At 51.2% G+C, this 27,973-nt stretch overlaps 1 protein-coding gene across 2 annotated transcripts; it reads right to left on the minus strand.

The window, feature by feature from the left end:
* Positions 1–4,682: 4,682 nt before the first annotated feature.
* ISM2 (isthmin 2) lies at positions 4,683–26,807 on the minus strand. 2 transcript variants are annotated; one of them, XM_017831568.1, is made up of 6 exons: positions 26,257–26,807; positions 11,428–11,688; positions 10,600–10,975; positions 9,648–9,788; positions 9,050–9,127; positions 4,683–8,587 (listed from the first exon to the last, which is right to left on the minus strand). In XM_017831568.1, the coding sequence occupies exons 1-6, from the start codon at positions 26,392–26,394 to the stop codon at positions 8,070–8,072; spliced, it is 1,512 nt and encodes a 503-aa protein (XP_017687057.1). In that variant the 5' UTR covers positions 26,395–26,807; the 3' UTR covers positions 4,683–8,069. The 2 variants fall into 2 exon arrangements, with proteins under 2 accessions (XP_017687057.1, XP_017687058.1); XM_017831569.1 differs by lacking the exon at positions 9,648–9,788.
* Between the last annotated feature and the right edge of the window lie 1,166 nt (positions 26,808–27,973).

Consider the following 27,973-nt stretch of genomic DNA (forward strand, 5'->3'; position numbering starts at 1 on the left):
TGGAAAAATGAGCTCATTCTAAGTTAACTTGAGGCAAACCTGACAGCCGAATCACAATGTCCTGGCTGTGCTTTGGCAGCTGTGCTGTTGGAGCAGCGCTAGCCTGCTGCAGGGTCTGCTGGCACAGCTGGGCCAGGGCAGCAGAAGGCAAGCCCTGCTAATCACCTGCTGCTGGAAGGTTAGGAAGTGGGACAGGAAGGCAACTGAAGTGGAATTTTAATTGCCTTCCTTTCATCACAAGCAGGGTTTACTTTGGGCATCCTGCTGCTACTCTAATAAGACGCGCTTTGGCCTCAGCCAGCAACCCACATTCATGGGGCTCATGGATTCAGGGCTTTGCTTGGAAGCCATCTGAGGGTTCTTCCAGCAAAGCTGACTGCCCTGAGTTATGCTGGTACTGCCCCAGCTGGCTCCCTGCTCTGTGGGCTGAAAATCACCATCCCCACAGCAGCAGAACAGGCTGTGTAATGTGGCCATGCCTTGGCTGCTGTTCACATGTGAACCTCTTGGACTCACCCGCTGGCAAAGGAAAGCCTGTGCTAAAAGGGCAGGCTGTGCACTCGTGCACAGAGCGTGCCAGGACATGCCAGCTCTATCAGGCACAGCAGTGGTAATCAGGGCCTTACACCACTTCAGTCGTTTCCTTTGCAAAGGAGATCTGAGCCTCAAATCATGCTAGTGAAGGTCCCCGCACGACACCTGCCTGCTGCCAGCAAAGAGACACACTCCTTCGGCTACAGCTGACATCTGGTGCAGCTCTACGATGCTAATGAGAAACCCCAGACCTCTGCTTTACTTGGAAGTGTCAGGAGAGCCTGACACAGTTTGCAGCCCTTCAGCTATTTGGAGAAGGGAGGGGTGGGTATAAGATGAGGGAGAAAAGCAAGGTCCAGTATACTCCGGCCCAAAGGCTCTTTAAGAATCTGAACTGACACAGGATAAGAGGGAAAGTCTTGTGAATTAAAGAAAAGAACAGTCAAAAAACCCCGAAAACAGAGATAAAAGCATGAATTTTTCACAGTGATGACAGGTCAGAGGTGGATGCTCACTGGCTATGCCTTTATGAGGCACATAGAGGAGATGAGTAAGGAGCAACCATCAAACAACAAACTAAAGGGGTCTCTGGACACATTCAGTGAATTTTGGAATTTCTTGCAACTGGTGATTTGGTACCACTAAAAGTTTACATGAATTCAGAACAGGAGCGGAAAAAGTCTTGCAAGAATAAAACAATCAAGGGCTATTAAACAGAACAACCTCCTCATTTAGCTCAGAAACCCTCTTAGCCACCAGCTGCTGGCAAACAAGGAAAGTGCTTCAGGGAAATAGTGTGCTTATCCTTCTCTTTTCCTTCCTAGTCACTCACTATTGACTGCTGTCAGAAACTGGATGTGGGTTTAGATGGAGCTGTGCTATGACTTGGCCCTTCCTCATATATTTTGATCATTTATATGTGTGAAACATCTATGGGAAAATTAGGCTACAAATCAGACTGAAAGCCCCCAGCCTAAGCAACAATTAAAACTGCTTTGAAACAAACATCCCAACTCTACTTCAATGGCAAAATGGGAAGAACTTAAATAACATGGTTTTTTAAAGCAAAAGTGAAAATAGTTGGATGTTTCCAGTATTACAGGGCCTGACACAGTATCCTAAGAAACTTGGAAAAGTTGAACAGTCTTTCAGAATTCAATGAGGATTGGGACTGGGAAGAGGAAGGGAGAGAGGGAGGGAGAAAGAAAGTGAAAGAGGTGAGGGCCAAGAGAACTAGATCAATCTGTAACATCGATTTATGAAAAAAATACAAATGCAGTCAGTAACCTATAAAATACCTGACTAATCAGTGAAAAAGTAACAACCAACACGCCTATATCATGGCTACATCAAGCACAACTCATACCGAGTCAACTTCAAAATTTTCTTTGGCAGAGTACCTGGCCTTTATTTAGATTTTAGGTAACACTTCATATAATATTTTTATTAGTAAATAAGGGAGGGCCTAATAAAAAATGTAATGAGTCCAGTACATTTCAGTACAGATAATTGGTAACTTAAAAGTAAAAAAAAAATTACATCATCACTGGAAGACAAATTTAGGGGCAAAAAATTATCTTGACCAAGTGGAAAAGTGTGGCCACCTGAAAAATTGCAGCGTGTTTTTTTTTTTCCTTTTAATCTTCTCCTGCTCCAGAGAAGTTGGCAGCTGCGTGCCATCAGCACACCCAGCCCAGAGGGCTAATGCAGCCACACAGTGGGGTGTCCCTTCACAGACCAGAACAGGGGTGTCCGAAATGTTTGTTTCTTCTCTAGAACTTCGGTTTTAATTCAAGGTCCACAGACCATCACAATCACACTTTGCTCTTGCCTAGGTTAAGGCCAGGCCTTGGAGTTCAGGTCTGCTGCACAGGCTTTGGCCAAACTCTCCTTGCATTATCATCCTCTGTCCTCTCATTCCAAAGCAGCTCCTTCTGGGCCCAGTTGGGCTTCCTTTGTGCTTTCCAAGAACCAGATTTCAGAGCAGGAGCCCTGAAAAAGAGCAGACAGGTAACGGAATCTCTGTTGCTGTAATGAAATCTCACATTCATCCCTGAGAGATGGGCTCAACTCACCCCACCTGTGACCCAGCAAAATCTGGGCATGGCCCCTTGTGTGTGCAGAGAAACTCATCTTCAAGTCAGACGCCAGGGAACTGGTGCAGCTGAGCCACACCAAGCTCCAGTCCAGGCTGGCAGACTGAGACAATGATGACCAGCAGTGATGCTGGTCAGAAAGTTTTGTGTTCAATGCAGTGGGCAAATGCAGCTTGAGACTCTGCCACAGACTCACTCTGTGATTTCAAGTGACATCTCCAGGTCTTCAGCACCTGCTTAGTGCAGGAATTCTTCCTGCTTCCATTCTCTGTCTGTGGGATTTCTATAGCCCAGGAGTTGTGTAGCATCCAGCACAGCAAGGACCTTGTTGCAGAGGATAAAGGCATGTTAGGCATGTAACTGCTGACTGCCCCTCCAGGGAAAGAGTGATTTTGTCTGAGCAGCTTGGGCTCCATGCAACGATGTTTTAGATGTTGCAGAAGACCCGTGCGAAGCTCAGAGTATCCTTCACTGAGAGGACTTGTCTGCTCCCCCCAGGCAGGGGCCAGCAATCATGCCAGGCAGCAGCAGAGCAGAGTCCCGTGATAGAGCAGCAGATAGCCCTTGACAGGTGTGCAGACAGCAAAAAGCAAAAGGAGCAAGAGAGAAGGAGAGAAAACAGCTGGAAACAGCAAGATCTTGGAAGTCGTCATGATTTATGCAGCAAATTAAAGGCAACAAAGAGTTGCAATCCCTGGAAAGCTTTGCAAATCCCCCTGTTATAATTAGCTGTTGGCTCTGGAGGTGGTTTGCCAAACCAGTTTTCCAGCTGGGATGGTGCTGGGTTTTATTTTCCCCCTGCTTCCATGCTCAACCTGCTTAAAGCAGTGTGCTGGTGTAACATCAGCCAGTACCCAGCTCTGGCCAAGCTCACCATGGAATAAAACCTGGGGCCCAGGCAATGCATTTGCTTCTCAGCACTGACCCCAATGGTCTTGTAGAAGGCTTCCTTCCCTCTAAGCAGAACTTCACATATCCCATGCGTCATGGTTTGAGAGCCCCAAAATCCAATTCCCTAGTTCTAGCCCCCCTCCCACATCTCAACCCAGTGTGATATGGGTTTTCCAGACACCACACAAGACTCAAAAAGGGGGGAAGGGAATATATTACAATGACTGTACAAAATAAATACTACAATACATTATATACAATCTTAACTATCTCTACCATGACAAAACAGTATTCACAATAGATCAAATCTCTTCTCCCTTCCAAATAAAAGTCCAGGAGGGAAGAAGGAAGAGATCCTTTCCACTCTCAGAGCAGCAGTCTCTAGGGCATCAGGCTCTCTTCTCTCATGCAGAAACTGTAGCTGGATCTCTGCCAGTACACACGAGGGACGTATCCAAGCCCTCTCGGCCACTTGACTCCAAGCAAGGGTCTTCTCTTCCGTAGGCCGTGTTCACCGGGACAAAGGTCACTTCACTACGTCATATCACGAAGCACAGGGGTCTTCGTGACGATCCCTATCTTCAGGGGATTCAAGCTCCCTTGCAAAGCTCCCGTGCTCAGTCATCAGGCTGCTAGCTTAGCAGCAACAGCGGGAGGGCGAGGCCCTCCTCTGCATTCCTTTGGCCATCCCGGTCTAGCTTTCCAGGACGCCTGAGCTTTTCAGCTCCTCTCTGCAGTGCATGCTGCATCTTAGGACTTCCATTCAGTAGGAGTCCATCCTCTCCGCTTAGGAGAGGTCACAAAAGGAGTCTGGGGTTTTGGTTCAGTTCTTACCCAAACTTTCTCTCTGTAGAGCTTAGTTCTGCTCTCTCTGCTGCTGGCTCTCTTTCCTTCAGACAACTCTATGTCTCTCTTCCTTGGCTATGTGCTGTTTCTGCTGCTTCTTCAGTTCTTATCTGTTGGCTCTCTGCCACCTTCCCTTGGTCAGTGCTGTTCTTGCTGCCGTTCTGCTGCTCACGGTGGAGAAACATCCCCCAGCTCATAGCTACAGGTACTTAGCCCAGCTTAAACTGTTCCAAGTCCCTGTAGCCCCGCAGCCGGGGGCTGGGGGGGCCAGAGCCAGAGCCCCAGGGGGGCTCCTGCCCCTTCTCCTCGTGGCTCTACAACATGGCTACTTCAACAACAACTACAACTACTTTCCAGTCTAAGTGTGATATGTTTATATTTTGCAGAAGCGCTCACTGGTTCAAACCTCAAGGGTTCAAACCCCCTAGGGATTTACCATTTTATAACTTCAGGGGGAAAACTGTTTTTCCCCACCACACCATGGCTGTGGTGGTGGGCCCCAGACAGTCTTTGTTACCTATGAGTTTTGCAGCCAGACATCACCAAATATAAATCCTAAGGAAAGGAATCAAAGCCAACTAGGACTGGGAAACCAAGATATGTAGTGTTCAACACAGTGTCATCCCTCTCAACCAAAATTAACAGCAACATATGCTCCAGTCCCAACTGAATGACATCAGCATGACATATAAATATATATATATATATATATATATGAAGTGCTTTACTGCAGCATCAGAATAAAGAATTATTCTCTATGAAATTTTGTAGGAATAAAAGACATTTTATATATATTATATAAAAAAAAACCACAATAAACCTAAGGAATAAAACCTTAGAGACTCATCACTCTAAATGGCAGTGAGCTGGACAGAATCTTTGATGGGATATAAAAATAAATGCTTGCTTAATGTGTGCTTTTCTCAAAGTGCTCTGGAAAGCCTCCCGGTGTGTAAGGTGCTCGTATGAGGAACAACACTGCTTCTTGTTTCTCATGCTCCAGTTCATGCCTATATTGTCTAAACCATAGAGGCAGCGAAGCAGAATAGCTACTTGGCTCTCAACTAGCTTTTGTGGGGGAGGTAGGGAGTGGGGGGCTGTCAATGCAAGGAATTTTTCTACTTGCCCTTGGACAGGAACTCCAGTTATTACAGAACTAGACTGGTTGACATAGCCAGTATAAAGAGGAGGAGGGTGCAAAGCCTGAATAACAGTCCTTATTGTAAGAGCACTTCCTTAGAGAGTAGCCAGTCTAACAAACAAATTGGCTGAGCTTTAGCAAGTCTCCTTCAAGAAAGGCTGTTTGCAGAAATCCTGCTTCCATGTGTGGGTCCAATACAGAACACTAGGCACATTCAATAGGAGGTTTTTTTAAAGAAGTCAGCACTGATGGTAAATAAGCTCCTCTGAGAGTCTGATGATGTTAATAATGACATATGGTATGGGAGAGGAAATATGAAGATGCTGTGCTGAATGACAGAAGATAACAAGCTCATCCTTCCATGGCCTCACCTGGTCAGTTTGTTTGCTTCCCATACAAAAGCCTCTGTGTCTCTTTACGAGGCTCCCTGAACACATCCCAGGCTCCCAGAATCAAGCCACCAGACCACTGCCACCCCCTCTTTACCACCTCTTTATGACCTACCTCTTTAGCAGAAACTAGTGAGCAAATGACCATTTTGACTAGGAACATGTAATGATCAGAAAATTTTCCAGGGTCTAGGTCTTCATCATGCTTATTTGGTTGTCTTCCTTCTTACTACTTACGTAACACTGCTCATCTCAGACTGCATACCTGTTGGGAAATGGATGATCCCTGCCTATGTTTTGATAGAACCCACAGCCAGAGTCTAGGGATACAAGTGTGGAATAATAGTTAAATAAGAAGAATTCAGTGATAACTTCATTAATAGTTTTGTTTTACCAGCTAGGAAGTCTTAGCTACCGATGACCAAAGATGCAATATTCTACCAGTAACCAAGGCAAAAGGATCAACATACATTCAACACATATAAAGATGCTCCCAGAAAGACTCCCCAGATTGCTTTCAGATCATGGATATTCACTGATGCTGGAGAAAACTCCTGCAAGGACAGACATAGCACAGGATGGTCAGCCAAGGACCTCTGCAACCAGACAGATATTTTTTTGGTCCAACAGTGTCCTGCAGAAACACATGGAGTAGCTAACAGCCTCAGGTGAAACTTCTAGTCTAGAAATGACTCCATTCGTCTTTATGTGTGCTTGACTTGCTCTTTTATTTCCTCTGATGCATAAAATTTTCCAAATGAAAGCTGTAAAGTTTCTGCCAGGTTCAACAACTGAATGTCCAGGGATAAAGGTGTTCAGCCTAGTTTCTTTGCAGAAAAGCTCACAAAATATGCTGGGACACACTGCCACGGACCTGGGAAAAGCTGAATAAAACCCAGGCAAGACCAAAGTGCCAACAGAAAGCATCATGATTCGTGATCTGTGGACACCAGGTATTGACATTATTAGCATGTGTGTGTTCCTCCTTTGGAGCCACACTTGTGAGCCTGGCCTAGCAGCGAGCCTGAGAGGCACAGGGCATGCCCATGAGTCGCTTTCCCTGGGCTGTCGGTCTCCTGCTGGGCACCTGGGCAGAGACAGCATGGAGCAGGGCCCATGTCCAGCAGCAGACCAGAGAGGGCCAATGCTGGATGCTCCCAGTGGCACCTGACTTGTTCCTCTTCCCATGGAGAACTTGACTCGGTGCTTTTTGCTCCTCGCCAGCAATGGCATGAGCAGTGGCCAAGGTGTCTCCTGTCTCTGGCAGGCCTGTGAGTGGGAAACACAGGACTTTCTTCTGGGCTGTGTCACAGGTGCTCCTGAGCACTGAGATCCTCTGGGGGCTGCCAGGGCACCAAGGCTTGACAGTGGGCTAGTGCTGGGACTTGCACGGGTGCTACCACCCTGCTCCCCCAAGCACCAAGGCAGAGGGGCTGAAAATGCACAGAGGTGGTGCATCCCCTGTGATGACCTCCTCTAAGGCCCACCCATGTCTAGCTTTGGCAACCAAAACCCTGGTGGCAAGGCAATCTTCCAAGGGAGCCCAGGCAGCCAGTCTCCTCCTGCCCCCACACCCACCCTCGGCCTATGGACCCTGCTAAGCCTTTCTCTGCTCCTTCCCAACTGTACATGCACAAACCTGAGGAGCATGCAAACCCTGCTCTGTATGCATGGTTGGGACAGCCGTGTGCTCTCTAGAGGACCTACCCCAGTTTCAGACATAATCCAGTGTGTGCCAGGGCAGGTGCACAGGCAAGAGCAGGCAGCCGTGGCTCACCAGCTCCTCAGACAAGGCATGAAGCCAGCAGGAGCTGTGCCTGCTTCACCCTGCGCTCAGCTTTCAGGTTGCACTGAAAGGTCGTAGAGAACAAAAGCGGGCAGGAGCAGCCCCTTGTTCCATTTACACTTCCCAGCTCTTACTGTTTCCCCATGTGCCAGCCCAGGAGCCCTGGATTGCAGGACTGCCCTGGGTGGCATGGCAGGGATTGCACTGAGATAACCTCCGGCACCCTCAGAAATCTGAGGGGGGCTGAGGCACCCCTCTGAGGGGTTGAGACAGATGGTGCATCCTCCCCGCTTTGCTTGGCACCACCGAGGAGCCCATCAGCAGGGCCAGGGCTCGCCAGGCTGCGCAGGGGTGCAAGCCAGTGGCTCCTTTGAGAGTGGCTGTGGCTAGTACTCCTTGGCCTCCTGCAGCTGGGAGAGGTACTCCTCCTCAGTGGGGTTGTCAGCACACTGTTGCCCATTGTTGGGGGGCCGGACAGCGTGATACCGGCTCCAGTCACCCTTGCAAAGGATCCAGGGCAGCATGTCCACTTTGTAGTGCAGCTCCGGGGAGAACTCGGTGCTGATGAGGTTGGGGACGCCAGCCCCCTTACCGCGGGTGATGAGGCGGGTGTGCTCATCATAGCAGCAGTGCTGGGCAGCCAGGGTGGTGCTGTCCAGGGAGAGCATGGAGCGCAGGCAGAAGCGTGCTGTGGGCTTGTAGATGTCCAGGCGCTCCTTGGGGCCACTGGCATCCCGCCATCGGAAGCTCTTGCCCTGCTGCTCATCCCGCAGGTTGACGGCACTGTAGACAGCCTCCAGTGGGTAGGAGCAGGGGCAGCTGGGCAGGTCTGTCAGCACTTTGCTCAGGTACTTGGTGAGGAAGTCACTCTTGCAGTTCAGCCACTTCTCACAGCTGTCTACCTCTGGGGGGAAGGTACAGAAAGGTGAGGGCATGCACAGTCTGCACCCCACTTTACCCAGTTGCCATTTTTCTGCCACCTTGCCAATACCACCAGTGGAGCCTGCGACCACCAGTCAGGAGCAGTCAGGCTCTTGGGATGAGCTGGAGCCAGGCTCCCTCCCCAAGGCAGTGACAGAGGGAAGGGGTTTTGTGCTGGGGCCAGGCTGGCAGCATTCCCCCATGGGAGGGGGCACACAGCAGGCTGGCCTCAGCCACTGAACCGTAAAGCAGGACTGTGTTGTACCAGGGCTGTGGGAGCAACTGGGTTTACCAGCATGACCACTGATGCCTGCACATGGTAGTGGTTTGGGGTGACTTAGGCTGGACACCAGACGTGGGAGCCCTTAGCAGAGCCCTCCCCACCAGCCAGCTATGACCCCCCAGTCATAGCTGAAGCCAGTGCAAGGCAGAAGCAGAGGCTGACCTGAGTTGAACAGTTCTGTGGTGTTGTCACTTCTGAAAGGTGTCTCTTCTGTGGGGAAGACCATTTCCCCTTCTGCACCTTGAGAAATAAAAAAAAAAAAACAAAACAAAGAGCCAGGCTGAACACCAGGACAAGTGGCGGGATTTTTCCCTCTGTATGTGCACCAGACACCATCCATTTTCCAGCCCCTCTCCTGCCACTTCTTTGGTGACATAGCTCTGCCTTTGGAAGCAAGGGCCAGCAGCAAGACTGGATGGACACACCTGCCCGAGGCTGTGAGTTATGTAAATACCATTGGATAGAGCCGGCTCTCAATATGCCTCAGGAGAAAATTTCAAGCTCCCAGTGTGAGAGAGGTGCAAGAAGTCCCACATCAAGCCGGACCCCAGCTCCTACCACCCTTGGGTACCACACAACTGCTTAGGGAGCCATGAAGCCCAATCATAGCCTCTTTGTGGAAACAAAGCCCCATGGTCATTAGCTCTGATCACACTAAACATAACTAGTTCTTGAAGCATGAGCACTGCCTGCAGCAGTGGGGGACCAGCCCACATCGGGGTCAGACAGTACCCAAGCACTGGTATGGCCAAGGGCTCACCAGGGCAGTGTGGCAGGTCACAGGTCCTCGACTCCGTTGCTGTGCAGGCATAACCACAGGACCGGGTCCTCTTCTGGTTCCCACTGCCACAGGTAGTGCTGCAAGGGGACCACAGGCTCCACTCATCCTCATCTTCATAGTCTGTGCAAGGCAGGGAAGAGGCAGAGAGTGGTGAACCTCAGCAAAGTCTTAGCAGAAGGGGAGCCAACAGCCACCTGGGACCTCCCTCAGCTCTGCACCATCCCTGTACAGGGACAGTGCTGCCTGGGGCACACAGAAGTACCCAGTCATGTGATGCCAAGGGCCAACCTTGTCCTCGCTGCCAACCCCAGGGAAGCATCTCCTGAGCAAAAGCTCTCATTCTCACAGCTTTGCTCCCAGTCATACCAACCCAAACAGGGATCGCTGTCCATCCCCTTCCTCACTGAACTTGGCCAATGCACTGGCCATGATGTTGAAGCATGAGGTACTAGCAAAGGTTGACTGGTTTCAGGGTCATGGTCAAGAAGCTGCGAGAGGGAGCTGCTGTGGTGCTATGGCCTGTCTGCTCACCAGTACTTGCCATGGAGCCCTCTGCAGCTCCTCTCCTGGGGGAATGCCGACGTCTGAGGCAAAGGCTTCTGGCACTGGTGTCACTGCAGGGATCTGAGTCCATGGCAGCAGCACTTGTCACTAAACATTTACAATGTTTTTCTCATCTGAGCATGCCTTCTCTAGAGTCCATGCTCCATCTGATTACATGCAAAGGGCAATTCCCACTGGGACTCTAGCATGTCTGACTGCTGGCAGCCACAGCTGAGTACTGGCCTTGCTCCTTGGCATGCTTGCTTATTTTTTAAGTAGGAGCTGAGCACCAGCGTGCTGTGATCCCTGCTGCAGGGCTGTGGGCCAGGCAAGGCAGGGGAGGGCAGTGCAGGTCTGCAGGGCAGCTGTGCATACCAAGAGAACTCACCATAATTATATTTTTCTTTAAAGATCCAGTTCTTCTGCCCAGGCCATCGCTGGTCCCAATTACCTCCCACTCCACTGAGCATGGACTCTTCCTCCTCATACTCTGCTGTGTAATCTTCCTCCTCCTCATCCTCATCCTCTTCTTCTTCCTCCCTGTCCCCTACATCCAGGTTGTCATCCTCTTCCTCCTCTTCTTCCTCCTCTTCCTCCTCCTCCTCCTCCCCCTCAGCAGGGTCTGTGTATTCCCAGAAGAGGGGCCAGAACAGGTCCTTGTGGGACAACCACTCAGAGGATGTCAGAGACCAGTCATTTCTTGTCTCCTTCAACAAGTCCATCTCCATCTCGGCCTGAGGATCATCCACCACTTCAATGGTCACCTTTAAGGCAGACATGAGGCAAGGCAGTGAGCCAGGGCACAGCCCTGGGACAGACCTACCAGACCATGCACTGGTTCCCAACCCGAGACGCCAGAGACACCTTGGGCTGCAGGACCATGACGAGCACAAGTGGTCTCGCCTCATCCAGAGAGACTGAGCAGGGACAGTGTGGGAGGCACAGGGGGGCTGATGGTCACCCACAGGGGCAAACACCACCCTCAGAAATTGAGAGGTCACCTACGTAGGAGTGTTTGCTCCTGCTCTGTGGAGAGGGGGGGGCAGGGAAAAAAGTGTGAGCAAATTCCTCTGGCAAGGAGCTTCTCCATGCCAGCTAGCTGCAGCTGGCAGTTACCAAGAAGACAGATGGCAGAAGCCACACAGACCCCATTCACAAGATCTTTCCTCTTAGGGAACCACATCCCCCCCATGGCCCTCCTAGACCCACTCCCCACCTGAATGTTGGGGTTCTGGGCACTCAGGTCCACATTGGCCAGCCCCGGTAAGCTCTGCAGGTTCAGCATGAAGGGCAGGCTCTCCTCCTGGCCAGCACTGCTGGGCTGGGGCACTGCTGGGCTCCTGGCAGCCTGCTGAGCCACCCCCCGACGCCTGTGCCGCCGTGGGCCAGCCTGCCCGCTCCGCCTCAGCCCCCGTGCCTTGCCTGATGGTGGCAGCTCCTCATCCCCTGCCGAACGAGGGTTGGATGAGGCAGAGACCTGGAGAGGGAAGAGGCAGTGAAAACATCTCTGCAGGGTGGCAGTGCAGAGCAGGGAGGAAACTGCTGCCCAGCAAAGGGAGGTCTGGTCTGCTGCACCAAACGGTTCTTCCACCCCATCTGCAGCATCAGGGTAGCAGTTAACATGTTAATCAATCAAATTAATACTCAGTGTCTTCTGCTGTGCTAGGACTCAGCCCTGCTGCACCTGAACCTACAGGTCTATTCAGGCTGGTGCTTCCCATACCCACAACCACCCTCTCTGCACCCCTCTGCTGTCTCATTGCCCGTTTTGCCTGGCTTTCCACTTCTTGCTCTCCCTTTTTGGCCATTGCTTGGTCCCTGGAGATGGTCACAGCACGGGCTGTTTCTGGTCACCGAGTTACCAGAGCTCATGTTTAATAATTTTATATATTTATATAAAAAGTTTATAACAAGGGCTTTATGACAAGGGGAAAACCTCATCAAAATAAATTGTTCTGTGGTGCTAGTATTAAGGCAGACAACTTCAAGCAACACAGGTTTAACTGAGATTTCACATGCTGCCCAAAGGCTACCACAAGGAGGGAAAGAAACTGCTGGTAGATATAACCCAGCTACCTCCAGGTCCTTGAGAAAGGGAAGATGCCCAGCCGAACAAGTCAACAAAACTCACTTGCCAGTGCTCCCAATGGCTCTAACTGCTGCTGCCACTTCAGTGGCACGTGGCATTTCACAGCAGCCTCGTCCCAGGAGGAGCAGAGAGAGCAGGCAGGGAGCCTTGCCCCACAGGCAGCACCAGTCAGCCGGGGGGAGGGGGGGGAGAGGGGGCAGGGAGGCGGCCAGCGCATGCTGCCAAATAACTGGGCTCACACCGAGTTCCCACATTCCTCATCCCTGCACTCGGCGCACACTGGCACGAAAGAGTGTGAGCCAAAGGGCCAGCAGGCTCCAGTGTGCTTGAGAAACCAGAGATGGGAACGACCAGCAAACCCCTCTGTGGCACGGGCAGAGGTGCCCGAAACCCCAGCATCTCCGCTAGAGGATGCCTATTGCTGGCTGCCCATCTGAAACCCTCTTTTGTTCCCAAGCTCTCACCCTTCACGCCAGCCAAGTTGAGAGCCGCGGGATTAACGAAGAAGAGTGCGGAGTGCCCCCTCCCCACGGGGCGGAGGGGGGGACGCAGAGAGGCATTTCTACCTGCAATTAGAGCCAGATGGTTTGGGGAAGGACTCCCCTTCCTTTCATCCTGATCACTGGAGCACTTCAAAGGCAGCTGGAGCCTGGCCAGACTCTCATGAGTGCACACAGCCTGTCCCCAGCCCTGTGCCCGTACATCAAAGCCCGTGATCCCTCCATTCCCGGGGGAGGGAAAAGAGCAGCAGGGATGCCGCTGGTCCCTTGGCTGCTGCCCAGAGCAGGCTGAAGGCAGAGAAGGGCCGGTGACAGACTTCGCCAGATGGGCCCGGAGGAGAGAGGGCTGCAGGGAAGAGAGTGCCTGTGCTGCCTGGTGAAAGCATTTGGGGCTTGCTCCCTCTCCCTGGCCAGGAAGGCTCCTGTGGCACTGCTGGTAGCAACCATGAGCACAGACAGATGACTCTGCCTACATCTTCCCCTCCCAGCTCCCTCTGTCCCCATCCAAAACCACAATGGTTTTGAGAAGGGCGCATGGGAAGGATGTCTGTCTCTGTCTCAGCCCATCTCCCAGTGCCTTAGCCCCTTGCTAGGTCTCCTGTCACACCCAGGGTCTCCTGGGAAGGGAGCAAGGCAGAGCCCAGGTGGAACATAAACAGTAAGGGGGGCTGAGCAGGCAAACCTGGCCGTGTCCTAGTGCTGGTTGGACGACACTGCCTGACAGTGCTGGGTTTGCTGCCAGCTGCACATGCCCAACACAACCCCTGCGAGCCAGGCGACTGACAACAGCCCTGTGAGCCTGGTGTTCCTGCCTAATTTGCAATGAGTTTATTGGGCTGGGTAAGCTCATTTCACAGACAACCCAAATTTAATACACATGGAAAGTGAGGTCTCCTCTAGCAACAAGATCCGAGCTCACCCAAGGACATCAGACCAAGCCAGCCAGGAACAGACTCCAAGTCTCCAAATTTACACTCAGTGCCTAATTCAGATTTTACGCCCAAACAAGCTCAAGAAATTCAGAGTACTGTTCCCACAGGGAAAATGTAAAACTGCTCCGGGGAACTGGCTGTGAGCGTGTTGCAGGGTGAACAGAGCTCCCTCAGTGCCCAAATACTCCAGAGGCACAAGGACACTGAGAGTGCCTGCCCTGGATGGCCCAGAGTCCTTCAGCAATGGTCATTGCACTGTACCACCCAACACTTCCCTCCTGTTGACATCTGCATTGCTCTGAAGCTTTGCTGGGTTAAAATTTGTCCCTGCATCAGATGCCCCTCCTGAGTAAGGTTCTGCTCAGTGCCCTGCCCCAGCCAGTCAAGCCATGGATTTAACAAGCTCTTAAAAGCCCAGTGCTCTCTCCAGGTCAGAGCATCCATGGCATCAGATGTGTCCTCTCCATGTCATCAAGGGGCTCCTGACAGCCAAACTAGCAGCTGCCCTCGAGGTTTGCACTCCTGCTGCATGACATCCATTCTCTCCTCTACTCTGTCCAAGGAGCAGCTGGATAAAGCAAACAAGCCTGGAGCTAGGCCACTGCAGTGCATCAGCTAAAGGAAGAGAAGACTTTGCTTGTCCAGAGTTAACATTCTACTCCCCCACTCTCCACAGAGCACAGGAGAAAGTCTGCAAACCATCGTCCAGTTGGTCATCAACAGCTCCCTTCTCCTTCCACCTTACCTTGGAGCAGCCAAGGGAAGAACACTTGCCACCACCCCAAAGAAGCAGAGCACAGTGCTGGAAAGCCATCAATGCCTCACAGCTGAGCTCCAGCCTTCTCCTGCAACTAGGCAGCACCAAGCAAAAGTCAAAAAAGGAATTGCCACAGATACTCCTGCATACACTTGGCATATCCTGCTTTGCTGGGAATAAGGCTTCCCAGGGCAGGACCTGAGAGAAACTCTGGGACAGTACTCGGGAAAGAGCATGGGCTTTCCATTTCTGAAGACCATGTTTTGACTGCAGAATATAAGCAGGATCACACCCTCCTACCTACCAGCCCAGGAGCTCTTCCCATATAGTCCAGGCTCTCCCACATGTAGGACTGATCACCTAAACACCTCGGGGCACAAGCTTAGAAAAGATGTTTGGAAGGGGAAGGAACTCATTAGAAATTCACTCCGGTGTCATGCCTACTTTGTACATAACACAGGCAACAAGGTGTGTGGAAAAAGGCCACACATCACTGCTCTAGAGACCAAAGGCTGACATTTTCCCATTTCTAGCCCATACATCTCTATTAAAATTGCTCGAAAATCTGGAGATGGTGAAAAGAGCAGCCACAAAACCATTTCAAGGGATGGAAAGACTTTTCCAGTGAAAGATCTGTACAATTTAATTTGTTCGTCATGTTAAAAAAAGGAAGCAATGACTTGGTTTTCCAGTTCTTTAAGAGAATAATCCATCAGGCACCAGAGACTCTATAATCCAGAACAGAAACACATAATAGGAAGCAACGTGCTCAAGTCAAAGCCAGACAAATTTAACTGAGGAATAAGTCTCATGCTTTTAGTGCCATAGGTGATTAACCACAGGAACAAGCTAAGAAAAGTGACAATTTCTCTTGTGGAGACTGTCAAACCCACATCACTAGGCTCAACATGAGTACCACATCTGTACTAGGGAAGAAATTCAAGGCTCTAATAATTTCATCTGCTCTTAAAATCTGCGATTTTGCTATAAACTTCTCTAAGGCTTTGAACTAAACATGGGTTAAAAAAGCAAATTACCAATGTTCATGTGCTGCAGCTGCTACATAAAAATTACTAGAGATGTGACATCTCAGATCCTACAACCTGAAAACATCAACAGACTAGTCCCTGCTCTGTACTGTACTCTGGCAACCAGGGGCCACACTACCTGTGCTGTATGCCACCACAACCACAGGTACTTGTCCCTCCAGCAAGTTCGTCAGCATCACTGTAGGCGCTGCAAGTTGCCAGTGCACCCACCGGCAGTGCTCTTTGTAACTACACACACTGCTGAGCAAAGCTGCCCCTCCAAGTACATTTGAGAGAACTCTCCTGGGAGTGAAGCACTGCTGGAGCTTGTGCATCAGCAGTCAGTGGAGCAAGCGAGTCACCAGCATAGGACAAGCTCAGAAGATGCAGCTTCCACCCACACCCATCCCAAGCCAATTATCAAGTACATAAACTCACTCAACTTGAACCAAAGAAACCTGTGCACACGGCAGTCAGATCAGAGGCAACATTCAGGCTGTGGTTTGGGCTTGTTAACACTGCAGTGAAGAAAATGACGTATTTGCTAAAGGCCGGTATCACACTGGGCTATAATTATAAGGAATGGGGGCTTTTGTTGCTTAATCATTACTGCTTGTGTTAGGTTTCCTTTGAACAGTTTTACCATGGTGTACTGAAACAAGAAACTACCAGAAGAACTATTGATCTTTTCCTGAATAGACCTTCCTACTCTTTCCCCAAGCTCTCTCCAACATTTTAAAATCTGTGCTGCAGCCTGTTGCAAACTTGCCCACTTATGAATGAGTCAAGTACAAATTTTTTTATGTGTTTTTTTTTTTTTTTTTACCACAGAACTTTTCTTTCTATATTCACCTAAATAAGCTGCAAAGATCTGGAAAAAGAAAAAAATTATCTTTGGACTGAAACTGGGCAGAAACAACTCCAAAGCAGGATTTTACTATAAAGCTATACTACAAAGCTATGGAAGTAGAGGGAAGATGGTTGGTTGCTTTAGAAGGAAGCCCAGTATTTCTGGGGTTACCTTGAGCTGTAGTTTGCAGAAAAGCTCATGACAATTTTTGCTGATAGGGTTGGGAGAAAGGGGAGGTTTTTCTAGTGTTAACAAGTAACACTGTTGTCTCTTGAAAATAAAGGAGGGTTGAACAGCAGGGTAACCACCAGGAACAAATTCAGTAGGTTATGACGCCTCCCTCCCATAGTGCACGCTCTCTCCTTGATGAGATACTGCTCAAAGAAAGGGCTTTTTTAGCCCAGCCAGCTGAAACCACCACAGCCTCCTGAGGGCTGTAGTTTGATCCTCCTGACTCATAACCCATCCACCAGCACACAACCTGTCAACTGGCAGTCTTTCAGCCAGATGGAAAATCCATGGGACAAACATCAGGCAAGTGACCTCCTACCCATCAGCTCATCACCCACTTAACGGATTTCCCAGAGCCTTGCCAAAGCTTCTAGAGGTGTCAAGAGCTGGGTGGGTACCTAGGAGATATCAGGGAAGGTGAAGATGCCACCCAGTTCCTGTTACTGTCTGTAAGACCTTCTGAGCCACAATCTCACTCATCGGACACAACACATTTAGACTTACAGGCAGGTGGCTCAGCAGGAGCTATCACTCAGGGTTTTGACGGCTGAGCTCTGGAAGATCTGTCAGAGGTAATTTAAAGAAGTGAATTCCTCCAGTTGCCTCCCTCTTCCTGTGCCCTGGGTTACAATCCTACCTGCAAAGGGGCTGAGGCCCAAGTAAAGAGCAGAACCATGATTTCCCACCTGCTGTACTCTCTGGTCCACCTCAGAATCAACTCACACTTGGGTGCTGGTTTTAGGGGGTATTTTTTATGGTTCCATTTGTTTGGTTGGTTTTTTGTTGGTTTGTTGCCTTTTCTTTTTTAAGTAAAGACTCCATTTAGGTTTTGGGGGAGTTCTACAAGTGCTCATGGAACAGACAAAGCACTTGGTTATCATGCTTGCGTGGGCAGATCCTGTTTATGACAGGCCAGCAGGAGCTGGCAGCACACTGTAGGCTGTGCAGATAATTATTACAATCTCATGATTATAATTTTCACGCAGTTATCAAAATACTTTAGATCATATGGTATCACTTCCTTCTCTAACTAGCTCCATCCCAATTGTCTTGAGTAGGAAGCTGCAGGAGGCAGCATCAAAGGCTTACTCATGTCTCACATTTATTTTCATGTCTCACAATTGCAACAACAGTAATCTCAAAACTCTTTCCAAGGTCGGTGACTCAGTTGCCCTGAGGCAGAGCCAGCCCTGGAGCAGAAGACACTACAGCATGGAGAAGCAGCAGCATGCAACACCATGAGGAGCAGGGACACAGCATAGGTGACTGTGTAAGACCAAAAATGGGGAGGTTGTCCAGGCTACTGACACTGCTCCTCACCATGGACCCCACTGGCACAGCCCAGCTTCTCTCACTGCAGTCAGCTCTCCTGTGGATGTGCTGACGAGTAACTTGCCAATGGCACCCTCACTCCCCAGATCACTTGTGACACAAGGAGGAAAAGTAGGAGCCTGGTGGCTTTTCACCTTGCCATGTCTAGCTGTTGCCCTTCTCAGTGTCACACTACCATAAATATCTTCTCCCTCTTTAACACTGAGACAAATTCTGTAAAATTTCCATTTTGCAGACAAAGAAAATGACCTGCCCGAGGTCTCTCAGGTAGCCTGTGGCAAGGCCAGGAATAGATGTGGGTTAGACTGTCCATGTCCTACTTGGAGAAGGCTCTCGGAAAGGCTCACCACAGGAAAGGTCCCTGCCCCTGAGGAGGGACTGCCCTGCCTTCCACATGGATGAACCACACAGTCCTTGAGGGGAAACTGGGGTATATGGTTGGCACCACTGACATATCACAGCACAGCACATGGGGTTGTCCTTGCACCAGGAGACTGTCCAAGTGCAGAGGTCCCAAGGGCCTGTTCTTGACAGGTAGTGCCTGCTGCAAGGACACCAGCCAGTGGCAAGGCACCCTTACCTGAAGACCCTTAACCTGAGACCGTATCCTGAAACTTCTGCTGCAGCCAGGCCAACTGGGAGCTGCTCAGATGCAGCACAGCCATGGGTATGGGAGCTGGGCCCCCGCAGAGACTGCACATAGAGGTCCCCCAGAGAGGTGAACAGACACACATCCGTATCCTCTGGTACTCTCTGGCAAATGCTCCTGCTAGGGCACATGTTTTCTGTTAACATAGTTGAGCTGTAATACATATAAGCTCCTAATGCATCTGACTGAGCTGCTGTTAACTTGTTCCAGCTCTAAACTCCATGTGCTTCAGTAACCATTAACTTGTTCCAGCTAATGATCCGCATTTGTTAGCCTGCACACCGTAACCCTCTGCTCCAGCTGCTGCTCCCTTCCCTGCTGCAGACCAGGCAAAATTGCAAAAGCAAAATCCCCCGAAATATAACAAAGCAGGTGTAGAAACTGATGGAACCAATGCCAGCCTCCTCCTGCCTGATAAAAGGGGTGGTGGTGGGGGGGGACACAGGGCAAGAGGGAACTAAGGGGGCACCTACTCCCCTTGTCCCACACAGGGTGCAGAGGCTGCCCCTCCATGCAAGCAGTGTGGCAGGGAATGCAGCCAACCAGCCAAATAGAAATCCATCGGGGATCCCTTCAACAACAGACAAAATGGACACCTGAGCTGGACTTGGAGCATCTCCATGCCCTGCACAGGAAGGGATCCAGGCAGGGATGCTGCATCTCTATTCCTTAAGGGACAAACATAGGATGACTCACAGCCAGCAGCCTCTGCTCCAGGTGCTTGGCTGCAGCTCCCTAGCCTATAGATGAGCTCAGCTCCCCTCCCCAGCCCAGTGGCAGGATTTAATGACTCCTGCACATCAGTGTGGGGTGGAGAAAGGGTCTTGGGGTACCTTCCTCTAGCTCCAGTCTGTGGTGTTCATAACTCACTTGTTCATAAGATTTTCCAGGACAGCCTCTGTTACTTCTTAAGTGCTTCACCAAAAATAATTCTTTTTTTTTTCCCTTCCATCAGACAGAAGCCTGAGGTTTGCAAGGCTGCAGAGGCAAATCCAAAGTCAGAGGAAAGCTAGGGCATATCCAGATGGGAAGCCCCACTTCTCCAGCATCTTAGCCCCCAGTTGACCCCTCCTCTTCCCTTTGGCCAGTCACTTCCTAGAGGTAACCCCAGGACCAGTCCCCATGGTGGTCACAGACACACAATACTCAAGCTGTAATCCTGGATGCAGAAGCCAAGCGGACTCTGAGACACCCACACATCTCCTCCTCCCCTAAGGGGCATCTTTGTAGTTTTATTACATGGTAAGGCTGCCTGCTCCTTAAAAATCAATGTCTCAAGAGGGGAAACTGTTGGGGGGAACAGCCTATGTGAAGACATTTGTACAACACCTTGTCTTGTCCGAGGTGCTGCGTTGCACAGCACAGCACGGCACAGCTGGCATCCCTGGGGATTTTGGCTGCTGCGGGAATGGCTGGAGGTGAAGGGGAGGGCAGGGAGGGCAGCGGGAAAGTGTGCCAAAGTGGTGGGGAAGAGAGGACATCCCAGGGAGGCAAAGAGGTGTCAATTCTCCACTGGTGGAGCACCTCTTGCAGCACCTCTAGGCCATCCAGCAAATACTGACGTCTCAGGAGCCTGGGGGCTCAGCTGCTGGGAAAGAGTTGAGACTGAATTGCTCGCCCCTAGACTCAGGCTGCCAAGGCTGGGCTAGAAGACAGCTCATCTGAAGGGCGCTGTACCCTTGCCATGTGCCAGACTCCAACTGCACCCTACATGATGGTGGCTCTCTTGGTTTGGGACACGTTCCCAGACCTGCCTCGCACCCCAAGTCCTGAGTGCTAGATAAGACCCTGACAGACCAGGCCAACCATCAGCTCCTAATCCAAGATAAACCCAAACCTCACCACCTCTTCCCTGCATGCATGAGCATTTCCTGGTCATCTGCAGCCAGGTCTCTACCTTGTGCCCATCCAGTGGTGCCAGGAGACAGCAAAAGGCAGCAATTTACTGCATTTTGTTCCCTTTGAAGCTGTATCCTTGCCTTGGAGACGAAACCAACCTGAAGCCCAGGAGGCATCGGTGCCCTTCAAGCAAAGGGGCACCCTTGACTGAGAGGCAGGCAGGTCACCATCTTTTTGGTGCCTTCATCTCATGAGTACAGAGATGAAAGTACATCTCAAACAGCTTCTCAGACAACCCTCAGGAGTTAATACACAGAAGGAACATGCAGAAACGGGACTGTCTGGAAGCAATCCTCTGCAGGCTGACTTTTACAGCTGGCCACGTAAAAGCATCTGACTGCTCAATGAAGGTTCCTTGCAAAACATTCTACCAAAAAAAAAACAACAAAAAACATAACCCAAACTCCTTGCACCACTATTTTGCAAGCTTCTGTCTGAAACAAAAATAATTTAACATCAAAACATGCCACAATCTCTTCCTTGCTCCAGTATTTTATATAAAACCTGAGCCTATGGCTGACAACATTTGCTTTGAAGGAGCTGGACAGCATGGGACACCTTGCTGGCCTGTCCATAGCTCAGACTGTCCTCAGGCTTCCCTATGGGAAGCATCAGGGCTTCTTGTTTCGGGGATTATTCTGAGTGGAAGAATATTTATTGCTACTACGGAAAACAGATGATCCCTGGTTTGCACTCCCTATCCATAGGACACTGACAAGAGGAAAGTAGGAATTAACTCTAGCACACTCCCTCCATCACCCCACCTGGCTTGGAGGTATCATGGTTGGAAGCAGGATGAGGAGAAGGTTTGCATGAGCTGGACACTTTTGTGAACCCAGAGAGAGTGCCGGGCAATGCCCTGTGGAGCGATTTATGCCTCATCTCTTCCCCTTACATGTGCCTTTTACAGGAACCCCTTTGATTGTAACAATGGGAATGCAGCAGACCTATTTGTGCAGTGAAAAGGGAAGAAGCCCGCTTGTTGGGCAGCTTCCCTACACCCGGCTCCCCTTTGTTTCTGCTGCTGTCTCAGCCCCAGGGCGGGAGGGTTTTCAACTGTGTTGACTAAGATAATTTGGCACTTCTCAAAAGGAAATTTGCTACAAAGGGGGAAGTACCTCCCTGCACACAAAGAGCCCTTTTCAGAGCGGAAGGATGCTTCAGTGAACGTTTTGTACCCACAAATCCGACCTCCGCCAAGGACAAAGCCAGGGACAAGAACGCTTAATTGCTGAAGAAATGAAAAGGTAAAAAGCACATCCGCAGGCAAAATGACTCTGCTACTGACACAGCCCGCGGTGGCGGCGAGGATCTGGCTGTGCAGGCAGCCAGCACCGACCCAGCCGCCCACTCCTACCCCAGCTGGGCCCTCCTGACGAGGCGGCAGCGCAACAAGATGCTCCACACAGGGCGGACCCAGGTAACAACACAAGCTGGACATCCACAGCAGGGCGAGATGGCTCTGGGAAAGTGAGATCCTCTTCTTGGCCAGACAGCCCTAGAAGAGTCAAGAAGGAGCAAGAGCTGGGGGGAGGCACAGGGCAGGCTCCCACAGACCTCTGTGCCTGTGCAGCTCATCACCCTAGTGGTGTCCCCAGACCAACATGTCTAGGCTATGTTAGGGCTCCCAAATGACAGGGCTACTTCTGTTTACAGTCTCCTGACAAACTCCACTCAAGCCTAGATGATATTTCTTTCCCTTTAACACTTTTTTATCTAGTACAACCATGCCATATCACCTTGAAGCTCCTTCACTCTCCATTTGCTGTTATCTCCAGCCAGGCATCACGTGACTGCTGTACATTTAATTCTTAAGCATTCCTCGGCACTCACTTGCCCTTACGCACAGGGCAGGTCAATTTAAATCAAGACTGCTACCAATTATTTTTAATCAGGTGTAGACCTACATTTTTGAACGTAGTTTCCCATCGCTACTCTCACTGCTTGATTCAACCAGTAAATAATAGGTACTGTTGCCACTTGTTTCGTTATTTCTCAGGGGCCTGGAGCCAGTCATATCAGGTGCTGCACAAACCCACTGATTTGCAGCCAATTCAGCCTTTATGCTGTGCTTGATATTTCTTTTGTTGCCTTCTGTTATGTCTTATCGCAGATGCCATATTTGCTTTGCTCACAGCCTCAGACCAGGGGAACTCCAACAGGAAGCTCCAGCCTGGATTTGCCCCCTGCCCCTGTCCAAGCCCAGCAGTAACACCCCAGGTGCCTTGGGGAGCTTGCTGATGTTGCTCTTGGACCCCTCTCTCAGAGCGGTTCCCTCCTACTGAAGAGCACACATCAAGCCCACCAGAGCTAGACTGGGAGCTTGGACACTCCATGAAACATTGTTGGCTTGCTCTGCCACACCCTGTCACTGTCGGGATGCTCTCTCCCAACACCCCCATTACTGTTCCCATTAGCACTTTTATTTCTATGCACAGTTATTGAAGCTGTGATGTCGGTTCAAACAGATCTAATAATTTCTAACATTTACATTTCTAGCATGTTAGGACTCTAGCTGTTTTCTATTTACCAGAAAAGCACCAGAATCAACTGGTATCAGTTGGAAATAATTCAAACGTCTATTAACAGTGTTCAAAGCCAACATTTTGAAATCCAGTGAGTTTATCAAAACATATTTTGCATTTAAACCTCCTGACTTCATAAATAAATAAACCATTAAGTGATGTGATGAGCTGTACCTTGTCTCCACAAGGGACACAAGCTTTTCGAACTATTCAGTTTACCCAAATCTGAAGAGCCAGTTGCTGGTCAGTGCTCCATCCTGCCACATTTCTGCCCACATCGAAGTATGATGCATCCAATCTGCAAAATCACTTCTAAAAACCCTGCTGTACACTTGCTTGCTGCTTCAGAGCCCACCTGCCTTCCCAAACATCACCAAAAAGCCTCCAAACAAGCACGTACCTTCTCTCATTAGATTTAAGTCATAGTTTGGAAAGAAAACTGCCTTTCAGCTTCTTCACTCTGCCTTTTCAACTTCCAGTCAAACAGACTGAAGCAATAGCAAACATCCTCGCTACATCTGTCGTTTATGCTGAGAACAGGGTAACTCAGGCAAAGCTTTTCTGCCCAGTGTCACAGCTGAGAAAATGTAAATTTTCCTGCTCCTTTGGTAATGGATCCTGACTGAAGCACAGGACTTTGAGACATACTGATAAGGCTATCACCCAAAAATAAAGCATGTGTTTTCTCCATCCTTCCTGCAATTAGAAGACTTTCTAACTCAAAAATTTACTGAAAAACTTGGTTTAATTTTTCTAAATTATATTAGTATAGAAGTGCAACTCTGAGGCTCAGCACAGATTACAACAATTCCCATTCAATTCTAAACCAATGAAAAATGTTTGCTTTAAGGAAAGTTGTTAAATTAAAATAAGTCCAAGTTATATAACTGTTTAATGGTTTTGATTGTCTATCTGCTCTTCTCTGTCATTTCTATTTTTCTCCTCACAGCCCCCTTCATTCTACCCACATCTGTAGGGCATTACCCATAGTGTAACCAATACTCGAGCTGTGGCTACCCTGCTGCCATAGAGACAGGACATATCAGTGCTGCAACAGGAACCATCTGTGTGTATGACCCAAAATCACTCCGGATTTTTTTTAACCACCATACTGCTGTGCTTGTGCTCTCTGCTTTAGTTCAAACAGCTGTGCATGACTACTCTAAATTCTCCCTGACATGCACCAGAAACAGAGGATTTCATCCCAAAACACAGCTAGAAGATGCATGCCAATGTGTCTTCTGCTGCTTTCTCCCTGCCGTGAGAACTGCGCAGCCAGTACTCTGAGGGATGCAGGGCATGCACGGGAGCACCAACACTCTCCCAGAGGAATTAATTTTTCAACTTCCTCCTTGCTTCTAATCTCCACCCTCAAACATTTGCTTATAAACTTCTTGTATGTTTCTACTTCTGCAAGAAGCAAAGGTCCTGGGGACAAAGGCCGGGCTGTGTAAGTGCCGTGTGTGATCTTTGGCTGGCCGCACAACGCTCCCCATTCACAACCATTCACAAACTGGGACTGACAGCAGCTCGCTCCCCTCTCCCACATATTTTAGATGTCAGATAAAAAGGAGCCTGAAGGCTGCACTGCAGAGTCCCGTGGTAGGCACATGCATAACTTCCTAACATACAGCTTGTCTCTATCCTTGCCCACCCCCCCCCCCGGGCTGCAATACTTTCCTGGATTTCAAGTGTAAATGGCTACTCCTCCTGAAGCCAGAGCCCAAGGTCACTCTGCCTGGCATTTCTCCGGCAACTGAAGCACCATCTATGTCTAGGTTCAAAGTTTCACTAGCAAAGCACAGCACCAACATGTTATTAGCAGCCCTACAGCACATATTCCCAGCAGTCCTCTTTCAATCTGCTCAGTCCATGCTCCACTCAAAACTATTACCAGACTTGACTAGTGGTACCTGGCTGGACACAGGCCGTGCCCTCTCCTGCCCATTGGCCAGGCTTTCCATGCATCAGATTCGCTCCTCGCGCTTGTTCCCTGGATTTCATGCTGGAATGGAGTTTAATGCATCTGACAGGAGCTGCCAGCACGACTCCTCCACATATCAGCATTCTGTTTCGGCAATATCTAGGAATAAGGTATATTCCCATCACTTCACACCTCCTCTGCCAGTCTGACTGACATTGCAGATCAAATCTGCTGCTTCCCGTACTGCTGCGTATCGCCAGTGAGGGCTGAGCTACTCTTACCCCGTCCTGCTCAACCTCTTCCTATCGCCACTTTTCTCAATTATTCCTTTCACCTACTTTTAGCAGTAGCATTCTTTGAAAGAGTACTTTTTAAATACAGCTGTGCTGCCCGAACCATTTTTTTTCAGAGAAGAGTTTCAAGATGAAAACAGCTTGTTTCAACTGTCCAGTTGTCCTTATTCAAACTCTTCTCCCTGCTCTCCTTTTGTTTCTTTCCTATTTCCCTCCTGTAATCCCCATCAGATCCCACCAGTTGTCTCCCAATCTGACCAGTCTCTCACTGCCTGCTTAAGTTTTCCCTTGCACAGTCTGCGCTCGGCAGCCAACGCTGGCCAGGATCCGGCACTCCAAGGAGCGAAAGGCACAGCCCCGGGACATACTCCCTCCCGGCTCGGAGGCTCCCAAGGCCGCCTGCCCCGGGGGACACGGCGGGGCGCAGGCTGCCGGGATGAGAGGGGACCGTGGCCGCTCCGGAACCTGCCCCAGGGGCGTCTCGGCGTGGAGGTGAGATGGTGGCTAAAATCCGTCATGTCTTATGTTTGTGGTAGAGGAGATTCGAAGTTCCTGGCAAGGCACCAACCCCGTTAATTTAACCCCTCTCTCCCACCTGGGATGTTGGCTGCTGGAGGCAACGGATCTTCCCGGGCACCGGGTCACGACATTCGGCCCCGATTTCAGAAAACCTAAAGCAGCCCCTTTCCTTCAGCCTCTGTGCAGTGCGAAGACCTGAGGCTGCCCGAAAATCCCGCAGGCCGGGAAAGCGCTCTGCCCCTCAACGGGTGAAGAAACAGCCTGTAAGAGGGGGGGCCCAAACACTCCTCCCCGCTGCTGCTTCTCTCTTTGGAGCTGCGGGCGGCCGGGCCGCGGGACACGTGTTGGATGCTGCTCCCGTCCGAGATGCACAACCGCCTCCGAGGGAGCCCCGGTGACCGCTCAGGTGGCCCGCTGCCTCCTCAGCTTTCCCGGCCCGTGAGGGGGTGCAGAGACTGCGGAAGGACTCGCCTCAGCACCCTCCCGGCTCTCCCTACTTCCCCAAAGGCTGCCTTACCTCCGCCAGCTTGGAGCTCCTCTCTTTCGGGCTGTTGCTGCGGTGTTTCCTCACGGGCAGTCCTCTCACCACAGCCACGAAAGTTGTCAGGAAGACGAAACTGAGGATGAGCACGACTTGCCCTCTAATCAGAGGCATCTCTCCCTCCCTCTCTCCCCACCTCGCACGTCCAGGGCAGGCGGTCCGGCAGCACGCCCGCCCGCAATGCTCCAAATCCTGTCCTTTCTCCGAGAAAGCGAGAGGAGCAAGGGAAAACTTAGAAAAAAGAGTAATATATAAAACACCGGAGCCGGGAAGTGAGGTGCCCCGCGGGCTGGGACAGGGGCCGAGGCAGGGTCCGCCGGCCCGGGCCGCTCCGCTCCCTCTGATCGTTCTTGAAGTTTGCCGAGCACCTTTCGCGGTCGCGGCTCCCCCGCGCTCGCCCGCCCCTGATGCTGAAGGATAACTCTGAATAGCCTCACAAGTGTGTGCTGGGAGGGACGGGAGGAGAGAGCTTCGCCTCCCCACCCCGCTTCCTAATCCTTTCGGCAATCCGATTTCTTTTCCTCCTCTTCTCCTCCCCCCGCGTAGTCAGTCGCCGGTGCTGCCGCAGCTCTGCAGGCAACGCTGGGCACCGGAGGGCGGGCGGGAGGCCGCTCGCCGGGGAGAGGCTCCTGCTCGCACGAAGCGCGGTCCAGCCCCGCCCGGGCGATCGCCGCGGCTGCCGGCCGCGGGCACGGCCCCGCCGCGCCCCTGCCCCGCTCGGAGGCTGCCGGCACTGCCAGACCTCCCCCTTCTCCCTCCGGGCGCTGCCCCCTCCGGGGCGCCGCCGCCCGCTCCGCTCCTCCCCTCCCGGCAGCTGCATGGCCCGGGCGGCCGCCGCCCCCTCCGCCCGGCTGTGCCCGCGGGGCGCTGCCCCTCCGGCGGGGCCGCCCGGCCCGGGACTCTTTGTTTCTCGCCTCGGCGGCGCCGGCCTCGCTCAAGCCCAGCGGCACCACCGGGCGCTTCCCGCCGGGGCAGCCCCGCCGCAGCGCCCTCCCGGCGGGGCGGGGCGGCCGCGGGGCCCGGCGGCTCCGGCCCGGCCGCACGAGGCGGGAGGATGGAGGCGCCCGGAGAGAGGGGCAGGAGCGGGGCCGCGGCCGGGCGAGGGGCTCAGCGCATCAGGGCTCGGAGCCTCCCGCCGCGCCCCCGCAGAGAAGAGCTTGCAAAGGCCGCTGCCTCTCCTTCTCCGAGCACCGGGGCCGCTCCGCGGGAGAGCGGGGACGAGCCCCCCCGCTCCCGGCCCGGCCCGCGACAGGCAGAAACGGGGCTCTGTGCTCCCCAGTGAAAGCTCCGGCTGTTCCCGAGCTGCGGGAGGAAGTTTCCACCACTCAAAATAAGTTTTTATTCCTTGATCTGCTGTCTTTTACGCCGGCAGCATCTTATCTAACCCTCAAAGGCTTTTGGAAACATGAAGTGGCTGTTTACTTTGGGTCTAGAGTATCTATTCCAGGATCTCCACAGGCGTTCATGAGCCTGTGAAGGAAATTACTAGGGAAAGGACTATGAAAAACTTATTAGGGAAAGACACTGAAAGGAGGTTTTGCAGCCTGCTGAGGAAAAGTGCCAGTGCTGGCAGTGTCCCAGAAAGGGACACCTTGAACAGAAAAAACATTTCTACGGCATTCTTAGCACAGAGCTGCAAATCACCTGGGCCCATCTGTGTAGCCACAGTTAAAAACAGGACTTGCACCTCCTT

This window comes from Lepidothrix coronata, unplaced genomic scaffold (genome assembly GCF_001604755.1).
Source record: "Lepidothrix coronata isolate B3197 unplaced genomic scaffold, Lepidothrix_coronata-1.0 Scaffold192, whole genome shotgun sequence".
Lineage (NCBI taxonomy): Eukaryota > Metazoa > Chordata > Aves > Passeriformes > Pipridae > Lepidothrix > Lepidothrix coronata.

What these genes read in the sequence shown, in the direction of transcription:
- ISM2 (XM_017831568.1), bottom strand. Translation starts at nt 26,394, where the DNA reads ATGCCTCTGATTAGAGGGCAAGTCGTGCTCATCCTCAGTTTCGTCTTC. An exon ending in CCCAGAACCCCAACATTCAG is followed by an intron (nt 10,976 to 11,427) that starts GTGGGGAGTGGG and finishes TCTGCCTTAAAG; the next exon opens with GTGACCATTGAAGTGGTGGA. An exon ending in TGACCTGCCACACTGCCCTG is followed by an intron (nt 9,128 to 9,647) that starts GTGAGCCCTTGG and finishes TTATTTCTCAAG; the next exon opens with GTGCAGAAGGGGAAATGGTC.